The 22,933-nt window shown below is 43.0% G+C and overlaps 1 protein-coding gene across 1 annotated transcript in view; it reads left to right on the top strand.

Moving 5' to 3' along the window:
* Window positions 1–22,933, top strand: part of LOC138855029 (endoplasmic reticulum aminopeptidase 1-like) — a 104,244-nt gene that overhangs the window by 70,932 nt on the left and 10,379 nt on the right. Inside the window, exons 4-6 of the mRNA XM_070101777.1 lie at window positions 15,952–16,196; window positions 20,266–20,421; window positions 21,050–21,180. Coding sequence (XP_069957878.1) covers window positions 15,952–16,196; window positions 20,266–20,421; window positions 21,050–21,180 — 532 coding nt within the window. The remainder of the gene's footprint in view (window positions 1–15,951; window positions 16,197–20,265; window positions 20,422–21,049; window positions 21,181–22,933) is intronic.

The raw sequence follows: 22,933 nt of genomic DNA, 5'->3' as shown, positions 1-22,933 counted from the left end.
TTCCTTACCACTGATGACGCTGGTGAGGCTTCCTGATCACTGATCACGCTGGTGAGGCTTAATGACCACTGATCACGCTGGTGAGGCTTCCTGATCACTGATCACCTTGGTGAGGCTTCCTGATCACTGATCACGCTGGTGAGGCTTCCTGACCACTGATCACGCTGGTGAGGCTTCCTGATCACTGATCACGCTGGTGAGGCTTCCTGATCACTGATCACGCTGGTGAGGCTTCGTGATCACTGATCACGCTGGTGAGGGTTCCTGACCACTGATCACGCTGGTGAGGCTTCCTGATCACTGATCACGTTGGTGAGGCTTCCTGATCACTGATCACGGTGGTGAGGCTTCCTGACCACTGATCACGCTGGTGAGGTTTCCTGATCACTGCTCACGCTGGTGAGGCTTCCTAACCATTGATCACGCTGGTGAGGCTTCGTGATCACTGATCACGCTGGTGAGGCTTCCTGACCACTGATCACGCTGGTGAGGCTTCCTGATCACTGATCACGTTGGTGAGGCTTCCTGATCACTGATCACGGTGGTGAGGCTTCCTGACCACTGATCACGCTGGTGAGGTTTCCTGATCACTGATCACGCTGGTGAGGCTTCCTGATCACTGATCACGTTGGTGAGGCTTCCTGACCACTGATGACGCTGGTGAGGCTTCCTGGTCACTGATCACGCTGGTGAGGCTTAATGACCACTGATCACGCAGGTGAGGCTTCCTGATCACTGATGACGCTGGTGAGGGTTCCTGATCACTGATCACGCTGGTGAGGCTTCCTGACCACTGATCACGCTGGTGAGGCTTCCTGACCACTGATCACGCTGGTGAGGCTTCCTGACCACTGATCACGCTGGTGAGGCTTCCTGACCACTGATCACGCTGGTGAGGCTTCCTGACCACTGATCACGCTGGTGATGCTTCCTGACCACTGATCACGCTGGTGAGGCTTCCTGACCAGTGATCACGCTGGTGAGGCTTCCTGGCCACTGATCACGCTGGTGAGGCTTCCTGACCACTGATCACGCTGGTGAGGCTTCCTGACCACTGATCACGCTGGTGAGGCTTTCTGACCACTGATCACACTGGTGAGGCTTCCTGACCACTGATCACACTGGTGAGGCTTCCTGATCACTGATCACGCTGGTGAGGCTTCCTGACCACTGATCACGCTGGTGAGGCTTCCTGACCACTGATCACGCTGGTGAGGCTTCCTGATCACTGATCACGTTGGTGAGGCTTCCTGACCACTGATCACGCTGGAGAGGCTTCCTGATCACTGATCACGTTGGTGAGGCTTCCTGACCACTGACGACGCTGGTGAGACTTCCTGATCACTGATCACGCTGGTGAGGCTTCCTAACAACTGATCACGCTGGTGAGGCTTCGTGATCACTGATCACACTGGTGAGGCTTTCTGATCACTGATCACGTTGGTGAGGCTTCCTGATCACTGATCACGGTGGTGAGGCTTCCTGATCACTGATCACGCTGGTGAGGCTTCCTGATCACTGATCACGTTGGTGAGGCTTCCTGATCACTGATCACGTTGGTGAGGCTTCCTGATCACTGATCACGCTGGTGTGGCTTCCTGATCACTGATCACGCTGGTGAGGCTTCCTGATCACTGATCACGTTGGTGAGGCTTCCTGATCACTGATCACGCTGGTGAGGCTTCCTAACCACTGATCACGCTGGTGAGGCTTCGTGATCACTGATCAAGCTGGTGAGGCTTCCTGACCACTGTTCACGCTGGTGAGGCTTCCTGATCACTGATCACGTTGGTGAGGCTTCCTGATCACTGATCACGGTGGTGAGGCTTCCTGACCACTGATCACGCTGGTGAGGTTTCCTGATCACTGATCACGCTGGTGAGGCTTCCTGATCACTGATCACGTTGGTGAGGCTTCCTTACCACTGATGACGCTGGTGAGGCTTCCTGATCACTGATCACGCTGGTGAGGCTTAATGACCACTGATCACGCTGGTGAGGCTTCCTGATCACTGATCACCTTGGTGAGGCTTCCTGATCACTGATCACGCTGGTGAGGCTTCCTGATCACTGATCACGCTGGTGAGGCTTCCTGATCACTGATCACGCTGGTGAGGCTTCGTGATCATTGATCACGCTGGTGAGGGTTCCTGACCACTGATCACGCTGGTGAGGCTTCCTGATCACTGATCACGTTGGTGAGGCTTCCTGATCACTGATCACGGTGGTGAGGCTTCCTGACCACTGATCACGCTGGTGAGGTTTCCTGATCACTGCTCACGCTGGTGAGGCTTCCTAACCACTGATCACGCTGGTGAGGCTTCGTGATCACTGATCACGCTGGTGAGGCTTCCTGACCACTGATCACGCTGGTGAGGCTTCCTGATCACTGATCACGTTGGTGAGGCTTCCTGATCACTGATCACGGTGGTGAGGCTTCCTGACCACTGATCACGCTGGTGAGGTTTCCTGATCACTGATCACGCTGGTGAGGCTTCCTGATCACTGATGACGTTGGTGAGGCTTCCTGACCACTGATGACGCTGGTGAGGCTTCCTGGTCACTGATCACGCTGGTGAGGCTTAATGACCACTGATCACGCAGGTGAGGCTTCCTGATCACTGATGACGCTGGTGAGGGTTCCTGATCACTGATCACGCTGGTGAGGTTTCCTGATCACTGATCACGCTGGTGAGGCTTCCTGACCACTGATCACGCTGGTGAGGCTTCCTGATCACTGATCACGTTGGTGAGGCTTCCTGATCACTGGTCACGCTGGTGAGGCTTCCTGATCACTGATCACGCTGGTGAGGCTTCCTGACCACTGATCACGCTGGTGAGGCTTCCTGACCACTGATCACGCTGGTGAGGCTTCCTGACCACTGATCACGCTGGTGAGGCTTCCTGACCACTGATCACGCTGGTGAGGCTTCCTGACCAGTGATCACGCTGGTGAGGCTTCCTGACCACTGATCACGCTGGTGAGGCTTCCTGACCACTGATCACGCTGGTGAGGCTTCCTGACCACTGATCACGCTGGTGAGGCTTCCTGACCACTGATCACACTGGTGAGGCTTCCTGACCACTGATCACCCTGGTGAGGCTTCCTGATCACTGATCACGCTGGTGAGGCTTCCTGACCACTGATCACGCTGGTGAGGCTTCCTGACCACTGATCACGCTGGTGAGGCTTCCTGATCACTGATCACGTTGGTGAGGCTTCCTGATCACTGGTCACGCTGGTGAGGCTTCCTGACCACTGATCACGCTGGTGAGGCTTCCTGATCACTGATCACGCTGGTGAGGCTTCCTGACCACTGATCACGCTGGTGAGACTTCCTGACCACTGATCACGCTGGTGAGGCTTCCTGACCACTGATCACGCTGGTGAGGCTTCCTGACCACTGATCACGCTGGTGAGGCTTCCTGACCACTGATCACGCTGGTGAGGCTTCCTGACCACTGATCACGCTGGTGAGGCTTCCTGACCACTGATCACGCTGGTGAGGCTTCCTGACCACTGATCACGCTGGTGAGACTTCCTGACCACTGATCACGCTGGTGAGGCTTCCTGACCACTGATCACGCTGGTGAGGCTTCCTGACCACTGATCACGCTGGTGAGGCTTCCTGACCACTGATCACGCTGGTGAGGCTTCCTGACCACTGATCACGCTGGTGAGGCTTCCTGACCACTGATCACGCTGGTGAGGCTTCCTGACCACTGATCACGCTGGTGAGGCTTCCTGACCACTGATCACGCTGGTGAGGCTTCCTGACCACTGATCACGCTGGTGAGGCTTCCTGACCACTGATCACGCTGGTGAGGCTTCCTGACCACTGATCACGCTGGTGAGGCTTCCTGACCACTGATCACGCTGGTGAGGCTTCCTGACCACTGATCACAAGACTCACGCTGACACTTGGTGGAATAACACCCAAATTGTTAGTTTTATTGAATAAACAGTGATTTTAAATATTTATTAATGATAATAATTAATGCTTTTTCCCGACCTTCTTCAAAATATTATTAACAATGCATTATTCTATAAGATGGATGATGCTCTATAAAATTTAGTCCAAAATTTGAAAAAAATTACTAAAATTTTTGAAAAACTTGGAATTGTTGGAATCAGATCAATTACTGGAGAATTTCTTTCTGATCGGCTTCAAACTTTTACCGTTCCTGGGGTTTATTAAAAAATATAATTTGACACTCACTTTCATCTACATAAATTTCAACTTGTTAATTTTCTAAAGCAGATTGTTATTCTTGCAGAAACTAGTGAATGACTCTTCTGATCGGCTTCAAACTTTAAGTGGAAATATAAACACAATGGAAATATAAACACAAATGCAGTATAATGTGATCCTTTATTGACAACGTTTCACCCACACAGTGGGTGAAACGTTGGTGTCACATGACTGGAACTATTTTTTTTATTATTAATTTTGGGATATATGAGCACCAATTTGTCATTTTATTTTCCTACTTTAACTGGAATTTTTAAACAAATTAAAATACTTTTTTCTTAAGAACATAAGAACATAAGAAAGAAGGAACACTGCGACAGGCCTACTGACCCATGCGGACCAGGTCCATGTCTCCCTTCCCCGGATTAGCCCAATGACCCACCCAGTTTGGTCACCTCCTCTCAAGGAAGGAGCACGGCACCAGACCCAGCAGCACAAGCTAGTCAGGTCCAACTCACACCCACCCACATCCACTCATGTATTTATCTAACCTAATTTTAAACCTACACAACGTTTTAGCCTGAATAACTATACTCGAGAGTTTGTTCCACTCATCCACAACTCTATTACCAAATCATTGCTTTCCTATATCCTTCCTGAATCTGAATTTTTCCAACTTGAAACCATTGCTGCGAGTCCTGTCTTGGCTGGAAATTTTCAGCACGCTATTTATATCCCCTTTATTTATTCCTGTTTTCTATTTATACACCTCGATCATATTCCCCTAATTCTACGCCTTTCGAGAGAGTTCAGATTTAGGGCCCTCAGTCTATCCTCATAGGGAAGATTTCTGATACATAGGATCAGCTTTGTCATCCTCCTCTGTACGTTTTCCAGAGCATTTATATCCATTCTGTAATACGGTGACCAGAACTGAGCAGCATAGTCTAAATGAGGCCTAACCAAGGATATATAGAGTTGAAGAACAACCTCAGGACTTCTATTATTTATACTTCTAGATATGAAGCCAAGAAATCTGTTAGCTTTATTGCGAACACTAATGCACTGTTGTCTTGGTTTTAGATTACTGCTAACCAGAACTCCTAAATCCTTTTTGCAATCAGTAGTATTAAGGTCTACTTTATTTAGTTTATTAGTCGCATGGTTATTTTCCTGTCCAACATTTAGAACTTTGCATTTGTCTATATTAAACTGCATCTGCCACTTCTCCGACCATTGCATCAGTCTATTCATATCACCCTGGAGTGCTCTAATGTCCTCATTAGAATGAATTGGACGGCCTATTTTGGTGTCATCAGCAAAGTTGCTTATGTCGCTATTTATTCCCTCATCTATGTCGTTTATGTAAATTGTGAACAACAACGGGCCAAACACTGACCCCTGAGGAACACCGCTTGTGACGTGCGCCCATTTTGATTTCTCCCCATTTATGCAAACTCTCTGTTGCCTATTTGTCAGCCATGCCTCTACCCAGGAAAAAATTTCTCCTCCTATTCCGTGTGCCTTAAGTTTCCTCAATAGCCTCTGGTGTGGAACTCCATCGAAAGCCTTACTGAAGTCCATATACACAATATCATATTCATTACCATGATCTACCTCCTCAAACACCTTAGTGAAAAATGTTAGTAAATTCGTAAGACAGGAACGCCCCATTGTAAAACCGTGTTGAGATTCATTATTCAATCTGTACCTATCAAGATGGCTACGAATTGGATTCGGCAATTATTGATTCCATTAATTTTCCCACTATGGAGGACCTGTCACCTGCCTTGTAAACAGGTATTACACTTGCCATTTTCCACTTATCAGGCACTATGCCAGTTTGTAGTGATGTGTTAAAAAGATTAACCAAAGGTATGCTAAGTTCCTCTTTACATTCCTTTAACACCCTTGCAAACAGCTCATCAGGGCCTGGGGATTTGTTAGGCTTTAGTTTCTCTATTTGTCTGAGGACCATGTCACTAGTTACTGCAATCGTGCATAGTTTATTATCGTCCTGTTCTACATAATCTATTATTTCAGGAATATCGCTTGTATTTTCCTGGGTGAAAACTGAGAGGAAGTAGGTATTGAGAATTTCACACATATCCTTATCACTGTCAGTGAGCTGACAAGAGTTACTCTTAAGGGGGCTAATCTTGTCCCTAATCATACTTCTGTATACCTGAAAGAGAGCTTTTGGGTTGGTCTTTGAATCCCTTGTGACCTTAGCCTCATAATCCCTGATTGCTTTTCTTATTCCTTTCTTTATTTCTCTCTTTAATTAAGTATATTATTTTTTTAACTGCCCATCCCCTCTTTTTGTACGCCTATATATGCCTCTCTTTTGACCAATTAGATGTTTCAATCTATTGTTCATCCATTTGGGATCATATTTGTTAGATCTAATTTCCCTATTAGGAACAAAAGTTGTCTGGGCAGCTAGAACTATGCTCTGAAAAACGTCATATTGACAACCAAGATCACCTACCTGACCCATAGTCAGGACATCCCAATTTAGCCCACCCAGGTAATTTCTCAGTCCCATGAATTCGGCCAAGCGAAAATCTGGGACAGAGATTTGATTGCAGTTGCCTGGGTGATTCCATTATATATTGAAACTAAGTGATTTGTGACCACTTTCCCCAAGCTCGTCATTAACCTGAAGATTATTAATTAGTGATTCTTTGTTGGCAAGAACCAAGTCAAGCAGATTGTTTCCTCTAGTTGGTTCTGTCACAAACTGTTCTAAAAAGCAATCCTGAACCGCATCGAGAAAGTCACTAGACTCAAGATTTCCTGTCATATTGATCCAATCAATTTGTCTAAAGTTAAAATCTCCCATTATAACAACATTTTCATATCTAGATGCCTTATGAATTTCGTCCCATAACAGCTTACTGCACTCCCTATCAAGGTTTGGGGGCCTATAAATCACACCCAAAATTAATTTGTCACGGCCCTCGAGAAACTGTAACCAAACAGATACTGTGTTCGATGTTTCTAGTCTTATATCATGTCTAAGACAACAATTTAAATTATCTCTGACGTACATCGCCACTCCACCACCCTTCCTGTTGACCCTATCAGTGTGGAATAGTTTATAACCCTGTATGTTGCATTCAGAAGGCATTTCTCTATTTTCTTACACGATAGTGATGAATTATAAATAGAATGTAAATCAGAAAATTAAATAAAAAAAAATTGCGATATTATGGTGTTTTTAAGTTTACCGAAGAGAGAATTTTCCTATTTTTTCAGATGCTTTCAATATTTTCCCACAAAATTTTCTTTTGTTACTCAAGACCCCTTGCGAGATCGGCTAAAAATGTTCATGGCTTATGTAATATATGTTGGGCTAGTCATGGGGCTGTTTACATGCATGAATGCCTTGTAGACAATGCAAAATTAAACATTCCCAGATGTTTGTTTCCTTGTGATAGGTGGAGACAGGATCCTCTGACCGGCTTCAAATTATTTTTAGAAAAAAATTATTTTTAGAAAAAAAAACTGATATGTTTATGGATTATGTAGATGACTTTATTTTCATTTTTAGCATCGAAATGGTATAGTGTTATTTTATCTTATTGCATTATTTTGGCTTGATGCTGGCGAGGGTTCTTGATCCAAGGAATAAGAGTTATCTTCCTCTTCCTTGGATCGAATTTTGATGCCTTCCATTCTACACGCACTACATAACTTTTACGAGTTTGCACATTCCTCGGAAGAAAATGTAAATATTGTGAACGACATCAGTCTTCAGTAACTTATCCATCGTAGGAAATGAATGGATCGTTTTATGTGTTCAGGTTGTACTGGAACTAATTTGTGTTTTATGTGTTCAGGTTGTACTGGAACTAATTTGTGTTTTATGTGTTCAGGTTGTGCTGGAACTAAATTTATGTTTTATGTGTTCAGGTTGTACTGGAACTAATTTGTGTTTTATGTGTTCAGGTTGTGCTGGAACTAAATTTATGTTTTATGTGTTCAGGTTGTACTGGAACTAATTTGTGTTTTATGTGTTCAGGTTGTACTGGAACTAATTTGTGTTTTATGTGTTCAGGTTGTACTGGAACTAAATTTATGTTTTATGTGTTCAGGTTGTACTGGAACTAATTTGTGTTTTATGTGTTCAGGTTGTGCTGGAGCTAATTTGTGTTTTATGTGTTCAGGTTGTGCTGGAGCTAAATTTATGTGCTTCCCATAACATAAGAACATAAGAACATAAGAACGAAGGAACACTGCGACAGGCCTACTGGCCCATGCGAGGCAGGTCCAAGTTTCCCACCGGCTTAAGCCGATGCACCCAACCTAGACAGGTCAGGTCACATTGTTAGGTAAGACACATATGCAACAGTTAGGTATCTTTATTTCGAAACGTTTCGCCTACACAGTAGGCTTCTTCAGTCGAGTACAGAAAAGTTGATAGAAGCAGAAGATACTTGAAGACGGTTACATCGTCTTCAAGTATCTTCTGCTTCTATCAACTTTTCTGTACTCGACTGAAGAAGCCTACTGTGTAGGCGAAACGTTTCGAAATAAAGATACCTAACTGTTGCATATGTGTCTTACCTAACAATCTGTCGGTATTTTATACCATTTTAATGTTCAGGTCACATTGACTTAAGGGAGGAACACAGCAACCGACCTGGTAGCACAAGCTAATCAAGTCCAACTCACACCCACCCACACCCACTCATGTATTTATCCAACCTATTTTTAAAGCTACACAACGTTCTGGCCTCTATAACGGTACTTGGGAGTTTGTTCCACTCATCCACAACTCTATTACCAAACCAGTACTTTCCTATATCCTTCCTGAATCTGAATTTTTCCAACTTAAAACCATTGCTGCGAGTCCTGTCTAGGCTAGATATTTTCAGCACACTATTTACATCCCCTTTATTTATTCCTGTCTTCAATTTATACACCTCAATCATATCATCCCCTAATTCTACGTCTTGCTAGAGGGTGCAGATTCAGGGCCCTTAGTCTATCCTCATAGGGAAGGTTTTTGATACATGGGATCAACTTTGTCATCCTCCTTTGTACATTTTCCAGAGCATTTATATCCATTCTGTAATACGGTCACCAAAACTGTGCAGCATAATCTAAATGAGGCCTAACCAAGGATGTATAGAGTTGAAGAACAACCTGAGGACTCCTATTATTTATGCTTCTTGATATGAAGCCAAGGATTCTGTTAGCTTTATTGCGAACACTTATGCACTGTTGTCTTGGTTTCAGATTACTGCTAACCAGAACTCCTAAACCTTTTTCGCAATCCGTAATATTAAGATCTACATTATTTAGTTTATATGTGGCAAGGTTATTGTCCTGTCCAACATTTAGAACTTTGCATTTGTCTATATTAAACTGCATCTGCCACCTCTCCGACCACTGCATCAGTCTACTCAAATCTTCCTGGAGTGCTCTAATGTCCTCGTCAGAATGATTTCGACGGCCTATTTTGGTGTCATCGGCAAACTTGCTGATGTCGCTCTTTATGCCCTCATCTATGTCGTTTATGTAAATTGTGAACAGCAGGGGGCCCAACACTGACCCCTGTGGAACACCGCTCGTGACGCTTCCCCACTCTGATTTCTCCCCATTTATGCAAACTCTCTGCTGCCTATTTGTCAACAATGCCTCTATCCAGGAAAAAATTTCTCCACCTATTCCATGTGCCTTAATTAATTTTCCTCAATAGTCTCTGATGTGGGACCCTGTCAAAAGCCTTACTGAAGTCCATATACACAATATCATATTCATTACCATGATCTACCTCCTCAAATACCTCAGTGAAAAAAGTTAATAAATTCGTAAGGCAGGAACGCCCCTTTGTAAAGCCATGCTGAGATTCGTTGATTAATTTATGCTTTTCAAGGTGGCTACGAACTGCCTCGGCAATTATTGATTCCATAAATTTTCCAAATATGGAGGTTAGGCTTATTGGTCTATAGTTCGAAGCTAAGGACCTGTCACCTGCTTCGAAAATAGGTATCACATTTGCCATTTTCCACTTATCTGGCACCATGCCAGTTTGTAGTGATATGTTGAAAAGATTAGCCAAAGGTTTGCTAAGCTCCTCTTTACATTCCTTTAGAACCCTTGCATACAGTTCATCAGGGCCTGGGGATTTGTTAGGTTTTAATTTATCTATTTGCCTAAGGACCATGTCACTTGTGACCCTAATCGTGCACAGTTTATTATCGTCATGTTCTACATAATTTATCATTTCTGGAATGTCGCTGGTATCATCCTGTGTAAAAACTGAGAGGAAGTATATGTTAAAAATTCTACACATTTCATTATCACTGTCAGTGAGCTGACCCGAGGAACTTTTGAGTGGGCCTATCTTGTCCCTGATCTTATTTCTGTATACCTGAAAGAATCTTTTTGGGTTAGACTTCGATTCTCTTGCAACTTTAACCTCATAATCTCTTTTTGCTTTTCTAATTCGCTTTTTTATTTCTCTCTTTAACTGAATATATCGATTTCTTAATTGCCCCTCTCCTCTTTTGATTTGCCTATATATGCCTCTCTTTTGACCAATTAGATATTTTAATCTGTTGTTCATCCATTTAGGATCATTTTTGTTTGATCTGATTTCCCTATTTGGAACATAATTTGACTGAGCAGCTAGAACTATGCCCTGGAAAGCGTCATATCGGCAACCATCACCACCTACCTGACCCATAGTCAGGTCATTCCAGTTCAGCCCTCATAAGTAATTTTTCAGTCCTATGAAATCAGCCAAGCGAAAGTCAGGGACAGAGACTTGATTGCCATTATTAGGGGAATTCCATGATATATTAAAACTGAGTGATTTGTGATCACTTTCCCCGAGCTCATCATTAACCTCAAGATTATTAATTAGTGTTTCCCTACTGGCAAGAACCAAATCAAGCAGGGTATTTCCTCTAGTTGGCTCTGTCACAAACTGCTTTAAAAAACAATCCTGGATCGTATCAAGAAAGTCACCTGACTCTAAATTTCCTGTCAAATTGTTCCAGTCAGTCTGTCTATAGTTGAAATCTCCCATTAGCACAACATTTTCGTATGTAGATGCCTTACGAATTTCGTCCCATAGAAGTTTACTGCACTCCCTATCAAGATTTGGGGCCCTGTAAATCACACCCAAAATTAGTTTTTCTCGGCCCTCGAGAAGCTATAACCAAACAGATTCATTGGCTGACGCTTCTAATTTTATATCTTGTCTAACACAACAATTTAAATTGTCTCTGACATACATCGCTACTCCACCACCCTTCCTGTTGACCCTGTCAGTGTGGAATAATTTATAGCTTTGTATGTGACATTCAGAAGGCATATCTCTATCTTTCAGATTGAGCCAGGTCTCTGTTATAGCAATAATATCTATGTTTCCTGCACTTGCAATTAATCTTAGCTCATCTATCTTATTTCTTACACTCCTGCTATTACTATAGTAAACCTTAAGGAAGCTAGTCCCTTGCTGCCCTCTGCTGTCCCCCTTTGTTTGCTGACCTGATCTATTGTCTTTATTTATAACTTCATGCTGAATGCCTTTTATACATTTACTGTTTCCAACCCAAGTGTTGCAACCTTCTTGTTTCCCACACACACCCATACCTCTATCTTCTATCAGTTTAAAATCATAGGCATTTCACCAATGGCCTTCTCAATTGAGTTTGCAAGTGCTACCACCCCTGCCCTAGAGAGATGCACCCCATCCCTTGCATACATATCATGTTTGCCATAAAAGTTGTTCCAGTTGTCAATGAATGGGATTGCAAGTTCCTTGCAGTATCTGTCTAGCCAGCAATTTACTCCAATTGCCCTAGACAACCATTCATTTCCTACTCCCTTTCTAGGCAAGATGCTACATATGATTGGGACCCCTCCCTTAGACTTAATGAAATCTATAGCTGACCTGTACTTATCTAGCAGCTCTTCTCTCCTACCCTTCCCAATATCATTTCCACCAGCACTGAGACAGATAATGGGCTTGTTCCCATCACCTGACATGATATTATCCAGCCTGTTGACTATGTCCCCAACACCAGCTCCAGGGAAGCACACTCTGTCTCTCATCTTCTTATTCCTATTACAAAAAGCACGGTCAATATATCTTACCTGAGAGTCACCAACCTTACCTCTATTAGCAGGGGCAGTAGTACCCTTACCTTCACTGGCCACTGAAGTACATTCATCCTGAAGAACAGAGAAGCGATTTCCTACCTTCAGATTTTCACTCTTAACTTTCCTTATTCTGATGCTCCTCCCATTACTGGGAACCACTCGCCACTTGTAGCAGGTGCTGGACTGCACCTCACTGCTGGTAGCCGTTGCTACCTCCCCACCTACAGCCTCCTCACAGCGAGAAACAGATTGCACCTCACTGCTAGAAGCCTCATTCCCCACAACTCCAGCCACCTCACACTCTCTCCCAGACTCACTGAGGTGGACCTTCAGCCTCCTAATCTCCTCCTGGAGAAGCAAGACCTCCTCCTTCAACTCTCCAACCTCACAGTATTTAATTTCATTTGATTTTCCTGGATGAAATCAAAATCAACTTAGTGCTCTAATATGTACCTAAACCTGGAGTTTACCTGGAAAAAGTTTCGGGCGTCAACGCCCCCGCGGCCCGGTCTGTGACCAGGCCTCATGGTGCATCAGGGCCTGGTCAATCAGGCTGTTACTGATGGCTGCACGCAACCCCATGTACGAACACAGCCCGGCTGGTCAGGTACTGTCTTTAGGTGTCTGTCCAGCTCCTTCTTGAAGACAGCCAGGGGTCTATTGGTAATCCCCCTTATTTATGCTGGGAGGCAGTTGAACGGTCTTGGACCCCTGACACTTATTATGTTATCTCTTATCGTGCTAGTGGTTCCCCTGCTTTTCACTGGGAGATGATGCATCGTCTGCCGAGTCTTTTGCTTTCATAGGGAATGATTTTCGTGTTCAAGTTTGGTATTAATTCCTCTAGGATTTTCCAGTAATTGAGGTGTTTTATTGCAGTTATGTGTGCCGTGAAGGTTCTCTGTACATTTTCTAGGTCAGCAATTTCACCTGCCTTGAAAGGTGCTGTTAGTGTGCAGCAATATTCCAGCCTAGATAGAACAAGCGACCTGAGGTGTCATCATGGGCTTGGCCTCCCTAGTTTTGAAGGTTCTCATTATTCATCCTGTCATTTTTCTAGCAGATGCGAGTGATACAATGTTGTGGGTTTTGAAAGTGAAATCCTCTGACATTATCACTATCAGGTCTTTTACATTAGTTTTTCCCTCCATTGTGTAGTTGGAATTTGTTTTATACTCCGATATAGTGTTAATTTCCTCACGTTTTCCATATCGGAGTAACTGAAATTTCTCATCATTCAACTTCATATTGTTTTCTGCGGCCCATTTAAAGATTTGGTTGATGTCCGCCTGGAGTCTTGTGGTGTCTTCAATGGAGAACACTCTCACGCAGATTCGGGTGTCATCTGCAAAGGAAGACTCGGTGCTGTGGCTTACATCCTTCTCTATGTCAGATATGAGGATGAGGAACAGGATGATAAATTAGACACGTGTTCTGTTTGTTAGGAAATTATAGATCCATCTACCAACTTTTCCTGTTATTCCTATAATAAGCATTTTGTGCTCTATTACACCATGGTCACACTTGTCAAAGTCTTCTGCATAGTCTGTGTACACTACATCTGTTCAGTAGTGGGACAGGCAGGAGTGACCTGCTGCAAACCCATGTTGCCCTGGGCTGTGTAACTGATGGGTATCTAGATGAGTGGTGATCTTGCTTCTTAAAACCCTTTCAAAGATTTTTATGTTATGCGATGATAGCACTATTGATTTGTAGTTCTTTGCTATTGATTTACTGCTCCCTTTGTGGAGTTGGGCAATGTCTGTTGTTTTTAGCAGCTGTGGGACGACCCCTGTGCCCATGCTCCCTCTTCATAGGATGTTAAAAGTACATAGTAGGGGTTTCTTGCAGTTCTTGATGAACACGGGGTTCCATGAGTCTGGGCCTAGGGCAGAGTGCATGGGCATGCCATTCATATCGTTTTCGAAGTCATTTGGCGTCAGGATAATATCAGATATGTTTGAGTCAACCAAATTCTCAGTCTCGCTCATAAAAAATAATTTAAGTCTTCCACTCTCAGTCTGGTTAGCGGCTCACTAAAAACCGAATCATACTGGGATTTGAGTAGCTCACTCATTTCCTTACTGTCATCTGTGTAGGACCCATCTCGTCTAATTAGAGGCCTATATGTACAAAGCGTACATAAAACTTACTTATTTAGGATATTGGTCGTTTTTGTCTGTTTGGAAAGTTTAGGTTAAATTTGGCTTGAGTAATATCCTAATTTACCATTTTAATTGAAGAAATTTTGCATATTAGTTTCCTTATTAAGACTTGTGAATCTCGTTTCTGTTTCCGTTAAAATCTTAAATTATGATATAAACTGCATAACCAACTTTTGCCGCACTGCGTGCAATTCCAGTTGCGTGCATTGAGGTATTGTGGTCCATGGTTATGGAATACGGGGATACCTTTGTTGGGTCGCACAGAGACCGAAATACGTCTAGGAATAATTATTTTTAATGCATATTATGGAATGTACGAAAGAAGAGAGATTTTTCCAAGAAAGTAAATTATAAACATGTGTTATAAAATAAAAGATTTCTAAGATGTTTGGGAAAGTTGTGGAAGTTAATATATGATTATGAATCATATACAAAGTGGGAACTGTCACAGTTACCGTTAACTATGACAGTCTCTCGAGAAGTTACGAAGGTTGGTGGAAGTATTTAAGAAGGTATGTAAAAGAAAGAAATTAAACGTGAGCATAGGAAACAGCAAGGTAATGAGAGTAACAGAAAGTCTAGGGAATAAATGATTGGCAGATGGGTCTATGAAAGATAAGGGAAATTATAGAAGAGAAGAGCAGAAAAAGTGGTTGGTGCCTTGAGTATTTGTGCAGACAAAGAACTTTATTCATTGAGACAAAAAGAGGATTGTACCAGTGTTACTAACATTGTTATAAAGAAGTGAAACATGGGAATAAATGTTAAAGCAGGATGAAGATGGAGGCGCTGGAAATATTGAGTTTGAGAACTGTACGTTGTGAATATTATGCAAAGAATTCAGAGCATAGAGTAGAAAGTGTGGGTTACCAAAGGTATAATTTAGAGAGCTGAGGAGGGGTTGTTGAGGTGTGGTGGATATTTAGAGAGATTGAAGCAAGATAGGATAACCTATATCATATACAAATCTAGGCTGGAAGCAGAGAAAGGCTGTGGTTGTCCTTGGAAGGGTTGGAGGGAGGATGTTAAGACAGTTTTGCATACAAGGAGCTTCAACATCCATTAGGCTTGTGTGAACTTGTTAGCTCGAAGAGAGTGGAGACGAGTGGTTATGTCATGACGTGCTGTTGGAGCGAGTGCAAGGTAAGATGAAGGGATTCAAGAAAACCAGTTATCCAAGCATGACTCCTTTACGTGAGAATTATATCGTCTGTAGTCTGAAGGACGAGAGATGTTGCAGTTTGGAACGTCAATTGAATTGGGTGTCTGCGTACTTTGAGAAGCCAGCTATTAGATGAATGGTAATAAATATATTTCGTTTTGTAAGGTTGCTAAATTGATTGAAAACGGAAGGTGTATTTAAAAACTTATTATTATTATTATTATTATTATTATTATTATTATTATTATTATTATTATTATTATTATTATTATTATTTTATTGTAAATAATAATATTTCACTGCAACAGCTGGCAGCCATGGAAGACAAGGAAAGGAAGGAAGGAGGAAGACTAAAGAAGGAACATAACGAAGGCTTACCCACTGTCGAGTATATTAGCGTGGACATAAGACGACAGTTCTTCACAGCACACTTGACAGGGCAGCTCCAGCGCGGCAGTAGGTTCCTCTACTCCATGAGCTACGTTGCCTCCCTCAACAACTACCGCTCTGGCTTCTTCAGCGCCCACTACAGTGACAACGACGGAACCCAAAGGTAACTGGGGAGAGGCAAGCTGAGTAGTGAGAGGCTTAGTTGGGTATTGGGAGGTTGAGAGATGAAGGAGGTTGAGTTAGATCATGGGTGATGGGGAGAAGCAGGAGGCTTAGTGGGGTCATGGGTGGTATGGAGAAACATGATGATGAGTGTACATGGGTTACCTGGAGGTTACCTGGAGGTTATTCCGGGGATCAACGCCCCCGCGGCCCGGTCCATGACCAGGCCTCCCGATGGATCAGGGCCTGATCAACTAGGCTGTTACTGCTGGCCGCACGCAGTTCAACGTACGAGCCACAGCCCGGCTGATCCGGCACTAACTTTAGGTATCTGTCCAGCTCTCTCTTGAAGGCAGCCAGGGGTTTATTGGCAATTCCCCTAATGCTTGATGGGAGGCTGTTGAACAGTTTTGGGCCCCGGACACTTATGGTGTTTTCCCTTAGTGTACCAATGACGCCCCTACTTTTTATTGGCGGCATTTTGCATCGCCTGCCCAGTCTTTTACTTTCGTAGGGAGTGATTTCTGTGTGCAGATTTGGGACCATTCCTTCCAAGATTTTCCAAGTGTAGATTATGATATATCTCTCCCTCCTGCGTTCCAACGAGTACAAGTCAAGTGCTTCCAAGCGTTCCCAGTAGTTAAGGTGCTTGACAGAACTTATACGTGCAGTAAAGGATCTCTGTACACTCTCTAGATCTGCGATTTCACCTGCTTTGAATGGACAGGGTGGTGGCGAACAATCAATATCTTTCTAATCAAAGATATTATTTCATTGTGGCTTACATGAGTCGTGAATAGTAATTATCGTTCTGTGTATTGTAGGGCGAGCTTAGTGAATCCTCTTTTTCAGGTGGATATTTTGTGTGGCTCGACGTGCATTACCAGTAATAAAAAATAACCGAGAATAATTGCTCACAGTGCATATGAGTGTATATATATATATATATATATATATATATATATATATATATATATATATATATATATATATATATATATATATATATATATATTATATATCATTTACCAAACTGCGGCAGGCCAGGACTCGACCCTACGAACGTTGTACCGCCTCCAGAGACACCACAATGCATGCATCACCTTACCACAGCGCCACTGATCCTACAAGAACCCAGCACACAGCACGTAGCTATGTGTTTGCCTTGGCCCGAGGACACTCGTGACAGTAGTATCTCAAGGATTAATTTCAGCCTCATCCTGTTTAAATACCCGCCTCAACAAGCAGTCTATATAGCAATGAAATCACGAAACAAGTGATTTTAAATCATTTACCAAATTGCGGCAGGCCAGGACTCGACCCTACGAACCTTAACTTGACTTAAGAAATCGTAATGACACGATTGCAAATAAACCATACCCCCGGCCGGGATTGAACCCGCGGTCATAGAGTCTCAAAACTCCAGCCCGTCGCGCTAGCCACTAGACCAGCTAGCCACAATAAGATTCATCCAACTAGGTATATTTCTACACCATAGGAAAGTTAGCACAGGCACCTCTGTGACCACAAATGCAAGTTTTTACAGACGAATCTCCAGCTAGCGTGGCCGTGACGAACTCTAGCTCAAGTCCCTTCACTGCCGTCAACATGACTTAAGAAATCGTAATGACACGATTGCAAATAAACCATACCCCCGGCCGGGATTGAACCCGCGGCTAGCGCGACGGGCTGGAGTTTTGAGACTCTATGACCGCGGGTTCAATCCCGGCCGGGGGTATGGTTTATTTGCAATCGTGTCATTACGATTTCTTAAGTCATGTTGACGGCAGTGAAGGGACTTGAGCTAGAGTTCGTCACGGCCACGCTAGCTGGAGATTCGTCTGTAAAAACTTGCATTTGTGGTCACAGAGGTGCCTGTGCTAACTTTCCTATGGTGTAGAAATATACCTAGTTGGATGAATCTTATTGTGGCTAGCTGGTCTAGTGGCTAGCGCGACGGGCTGGAGTTTTGAGACTCTATGACCGCGGGTTCAATCCCGGCCGGGGGTATGGTTTTTTTTCTACGAACCTTGTACCGCCTCCAGAGACAGCACAATGCACGCTGTCCAACAGCTGGGACAGGCAGTAGCGACCTGCTCCGTGTTGCACTGGGTTGTGTAACTGATGGGTATTTAGGTGGTTGGCTATCTTGCTTCTTAGAACCCTTTCAAAGATTTTTATGACATGAGATGTTAGCGCTATCGGTCTGTAGTTCTTTGCAATTGCTTTACTTCCACCTTTGTGGAGTGGTGATATGTCTTATTACTGACTGTGGGATGACTCCTGTGTCCATGCTCCCTCTCTCTAGAATGCTAAAGGCACGTGACAGGGGCTTCTTGAAGTTTTTGATGAACACGGAGTTCCTGAGTCTGGGCGTTGGAAAGAGTGCATGAACATGTCATTAATTGCCTTTTCAAAGTCTTGTGGTGTTAGGAAAATATCAGATATTTTTGAAATGACCAAATTTTGAGTCTCGGTCATAAAAAAAGTAATTTACATTGTCGACCCTTTGTTTGGTTAACAGTTCGCTGAATACTGAGTCGTACTGGAACACCAGTATCTCACTCATTTCATAGTTGTCATATGTGTAGGTTCCATCTCGTCTAAGCCGGGATCCAATAGCTCATGTGTGTGTGAATTCTCGTCTGAGCTGCCTCCTGGGGTGATCTCTGCTAAAACATTGTTTGCTATACTCCTCCATTTTAGGTGTCTCAAGTTAAAATCCCCCTGTAGCAAAATGTTTGGGGCAGGAGTTGGTAGATTTTTCAGACAGTGGTCAATTTTCAAAAGCTGTTCCTGAAACTGCTGGGAAGTTGCATCTGGAGGCTTGTATACCACCACAGTGGCGAAGTTTTGGTTGTCGATCTTTACTGTCAAAACTTCAACTACATCATTTGAGGTGTTTAGTAATTCTGAGTAAACGAGTGATTCTGTGACGTACAGGCCAATCCCCCCTTGTCGCCTATTTTGTCTGTCGCATCTGAATAGGTTATAACTTGGGATCCATATTTCGTTGTCAAAATGATCCTTTATGTGGGTCTCTGTGAAAGCTACAAACAATGCATTTGCTTCTAAAATGCTGATCAGTCTTATTTACAGAACAGTTTTTGTTGATTAAGTCTATTTGGGTCCCATTTTGCCTTATTAAGAAATTGATTTTTATGTCACAATTTCTGAGTGTCTCAAAAAATTGGTTTAACACATTAATGTAACCTGAGAATGCAACCTACGAGTAGCTTTAAGTTTAATGTGCTTGCTTAATATAGGATATGCGTGCCTTTGAGATGACACGAAAATGCCTTTTCAGTTTAACTTCAAAGCGAGAGTGTCTTAAGGAAGGTCTGAATTAGTCATGAGCTGTGTATGTCCTAACTTGCCATGTTTATTGAAGATCTTATGATTGCCACTTCTGATGCTCCTCAAATATTCGACGCTAATATTTAACTGCATTTGAAACTAATAAGATCATTAGCATGGAGGAAAACTGTAGCAGGCCTACTGGGCCATACTAGGCAGGTCATTCTCAAATCCGACCACACTCCACATATTTTTCCACTCATCGATAACTCTGAGACCAAGTGCTTCTCTACGTCCTTACCAAGTCTCAGTTTACTTAAATTTATGCCACACTTTGCAATATTGATACACATGGGGCTGGGGTTATGCAATACGAGGATGCCTATCCCGGACATCAATGACCGAAATATATCGAGGTATTATTATTATTATTATTATTGTTAGTAATAGTAAAATGTTCTGTTGTTGTTGGTGGTGGTGATTTTGTGTTATTGTTGTTAATGCTGTTATTATTATTATTATTATTATTATTATTATTATTATTATTATTATTATTATTATTATTATTATTATTATTATTATTATTATTATTACCACTCTTAATTATCTCACGTATTAATCTCTAGTATCACTTCTACAGCCATCATGGACCCACCTTAACACGAACCTGCCCTAGTCTACTACATTACCCTCATTATACTGTAGTTCAGCGCTTTATTCTTTGTCGTCTTTAATCATTATCTTTTGCAGTAATTTTCACGACACTTTTCCAGACGTCTGATGGCTACCCTGCTGCAACCTACCAATGCAAGGAAAGCGTTCCCTTGCTTCGACGAGCCGGAGCTGAAGGCCACCTTCGAGCTGTATGTGACGAGGGAGATAAACATGACAGCCATTTCGAACATGCCTCTACGCAACACCACCCCTATGTGAGCACCAGGGAATTACTTTTATGCATATAAGTTCGAAATTTAAGTCATACTATAAGTCATTTACTAGTCAAATTACTAATATGCAATAAAACCCTTAAACCTTTGGAAATATTCAGGTGTTAATTGAAAGGTATCTGCGTAATGCATTATTTTTTTTAGCACACCGGCCTTCTTCCACCTAGGTAGGGTGACCTGGTAAAGAAGAAGAAACACTTTCACCATCACTCACTCTATCACTGTCTCGCCAGAGGCACGCCGATATCATAGGCCAGACGGCCCTGCAAACTGCAGATATCCTCACCCTCCTTCAGAGTGTAGGCACTGTACTTCTCAACCCCAGGACTTAAGTTCGGTTAACCGGTTTACCTGAATCTATTCATAGATGTTACCTTGCTCACACTCCAACAGCCCGTCAAGTCATAAAAATCACTTGTCTCCACTCACTCATATCTAACACACTCACGATATAATACATTTTTTCTAATTGCATTCAGCCTTTGTGCAGAAACATTTAAATAGGGAAAAAAGAAGCTACAGTCATAATAATTTAAGTCATGTAAGTGCAAGTTTTCTTAAATGTATAGGAATGTATTATATTTCGGTTCATCAAGTAAGTTTTCTTCAGGGAGGGTCAAGAAGGATGGATGGTGGACCAGTTCGTCACCAGCCCACTGATGTCCACCTACCACCTGGTCCTCATCATCTCCCAACTGCACTATGTTGATGCTACCAACGACGGAGGTGTTCCCATTAGAAGTGAGTATGCATGTGCGCTCTTTTCTTTAATCTGATTTTATATACATACACACATGCATATTACATACATACATACATACATACATATATGTGTGTATGTATGTATGTAATATGCATGTGTATGTAATATGCTTACTATGTAAACGTTGATATTGCTTTTAGCAATTACCTGGCGGATATTCTTGTCAACATCACCATATGGAAGCACTATGAACTGCTTATAGGACTGTTTCATGGGGGTTTGTTGCAGCTGGCTTGTGCCTTAAGTTTGCAATCTCTGATGAAGAAAGATGGTAACTGAAGACTTGTGAAGGGCTTGTGTTATATAGATACATTCCTTTTCAAGGAAACAAGGGCTGGAGATGGGAAAAGTTCTCAAAAAGAAGGCAATAAGGATACCACTTTTAATGCTGATGTCATGGCGTGAATAGTAGTGTATAAGATCATTCTTGTTGGTAAGTTTTCTCTACACTTTGAAGAGAAGGTTGTCGCTGTCGGAAGACTTGCACAAGAGGACGTCAAGGAAAGGAAGTTTGTTGTCTTTTTCGAGTTGGCTCGACAGCATTGATCTCGATGACGAGGACTGGGATATTGAAAGGTCTGGGATAGAAAACCGAGATATCGTCATGTATCTTAATCAGGAAGCAGTGACAGACGGGCTGCCCATTGTCATCCCAGAGCAGTGTTTGTAGCAATTGTCCTGATAACTGAAGAGTTTAATATAACACAGCGATCCACTAGACTAATGAAATCCTGGAGAGGTAATGGGAGGTCGTGATTATCGGTGAGTCTTTATCTCAGAATATTTATTGCAGCACGCATACATAATTCTTACACATAAATACATATTGACATACATTCATACTGTTGGACATCAAACAGGCTTGAGTGAATGTTGGCTTGTGCTATTGGAGTGTGAGCAAGGTAACATTTATTTAGGGATTCAGGAAGCGTGATTACCTGGATGTCAGTTCTTTATGTAAGAAGCACAGTGCCTTCATTCTAAAGAAAATATAGACATGTCAGTATGCTTCTAATGAGGGAGTTATTGAACGATGGATGGCGAAAGTGTTTGTTCTGCATGACTCACGACATCGTGAGCATGGTTTGTTTTATTTCGGGTGACCCTACCTCGGTGGGAGACGACATTATTGATGGGCATAACACAGATTCATCTGATAATGGAGTAAATAAAAATGCATCGTTTAATGCTGGAGTTTATTGTCGCAGGAGCGTACACAAGGAGGCAGCAGCTACACGTCCCTCTCACCCTAGCACCAGATTTGAGCCAAACTTAGGCTCCAAGGCCTCAGGAAAGCATGGTGTACCCCAGGCTTACCAAGCATGTGTCAACAGAGCGTCTCTGCTATATGGTCGAGAATGCTGTCCGGCTTTAACGGATTCTTCCAGGCTATCAGATAAACATATCAAATCTTACAAAGGACTATGCAGGTACCAATACTGCCATTGCTGACAACTCGGCTCTGCTGCGGCTGGGCATCCTCGCACAGCATCAACAGTGCTTAACATTGATGTGCAAGGAACGTAGGCTGTGAGTTCAAATTAACACTAAGTGAAAGTTATAGAATTCAACTTAGACACACAGTCCAGTAATGCATAAAAGTATTCAGCACTGATACATACTCAACAATAAATTAATCCTAAATAAATCAAGCAGTTGACCTTGGTGAGTCGCTCGACGAACTCTGGATGAAAATGAAAGTGAACAGAAGAAGACAGCTGTTGCGCGCAG

The sequence above is a fragment of the Cherax quadricarinatus genome, chromosome 78 (genome assembly GCF_038502225.1).
Source record: "Cherax quadricarinatus isolate ZL_2023a chromosome 78, ASM3850222v1, whole genome shotgun sequence".
In the NCBI taxonomy this organism is placed as follows: Eukaryota; Metazoa; Arthropoda; class Malacostraca; order Decapoda; family Parastacidae; genus Cherax; species Cherax quadricarinatus.
The sequence above is the reverse complement of the archived record's forward strand: the minus strand, read 5'-3'. Positions and strand labels throughout refer to the sequence as shown.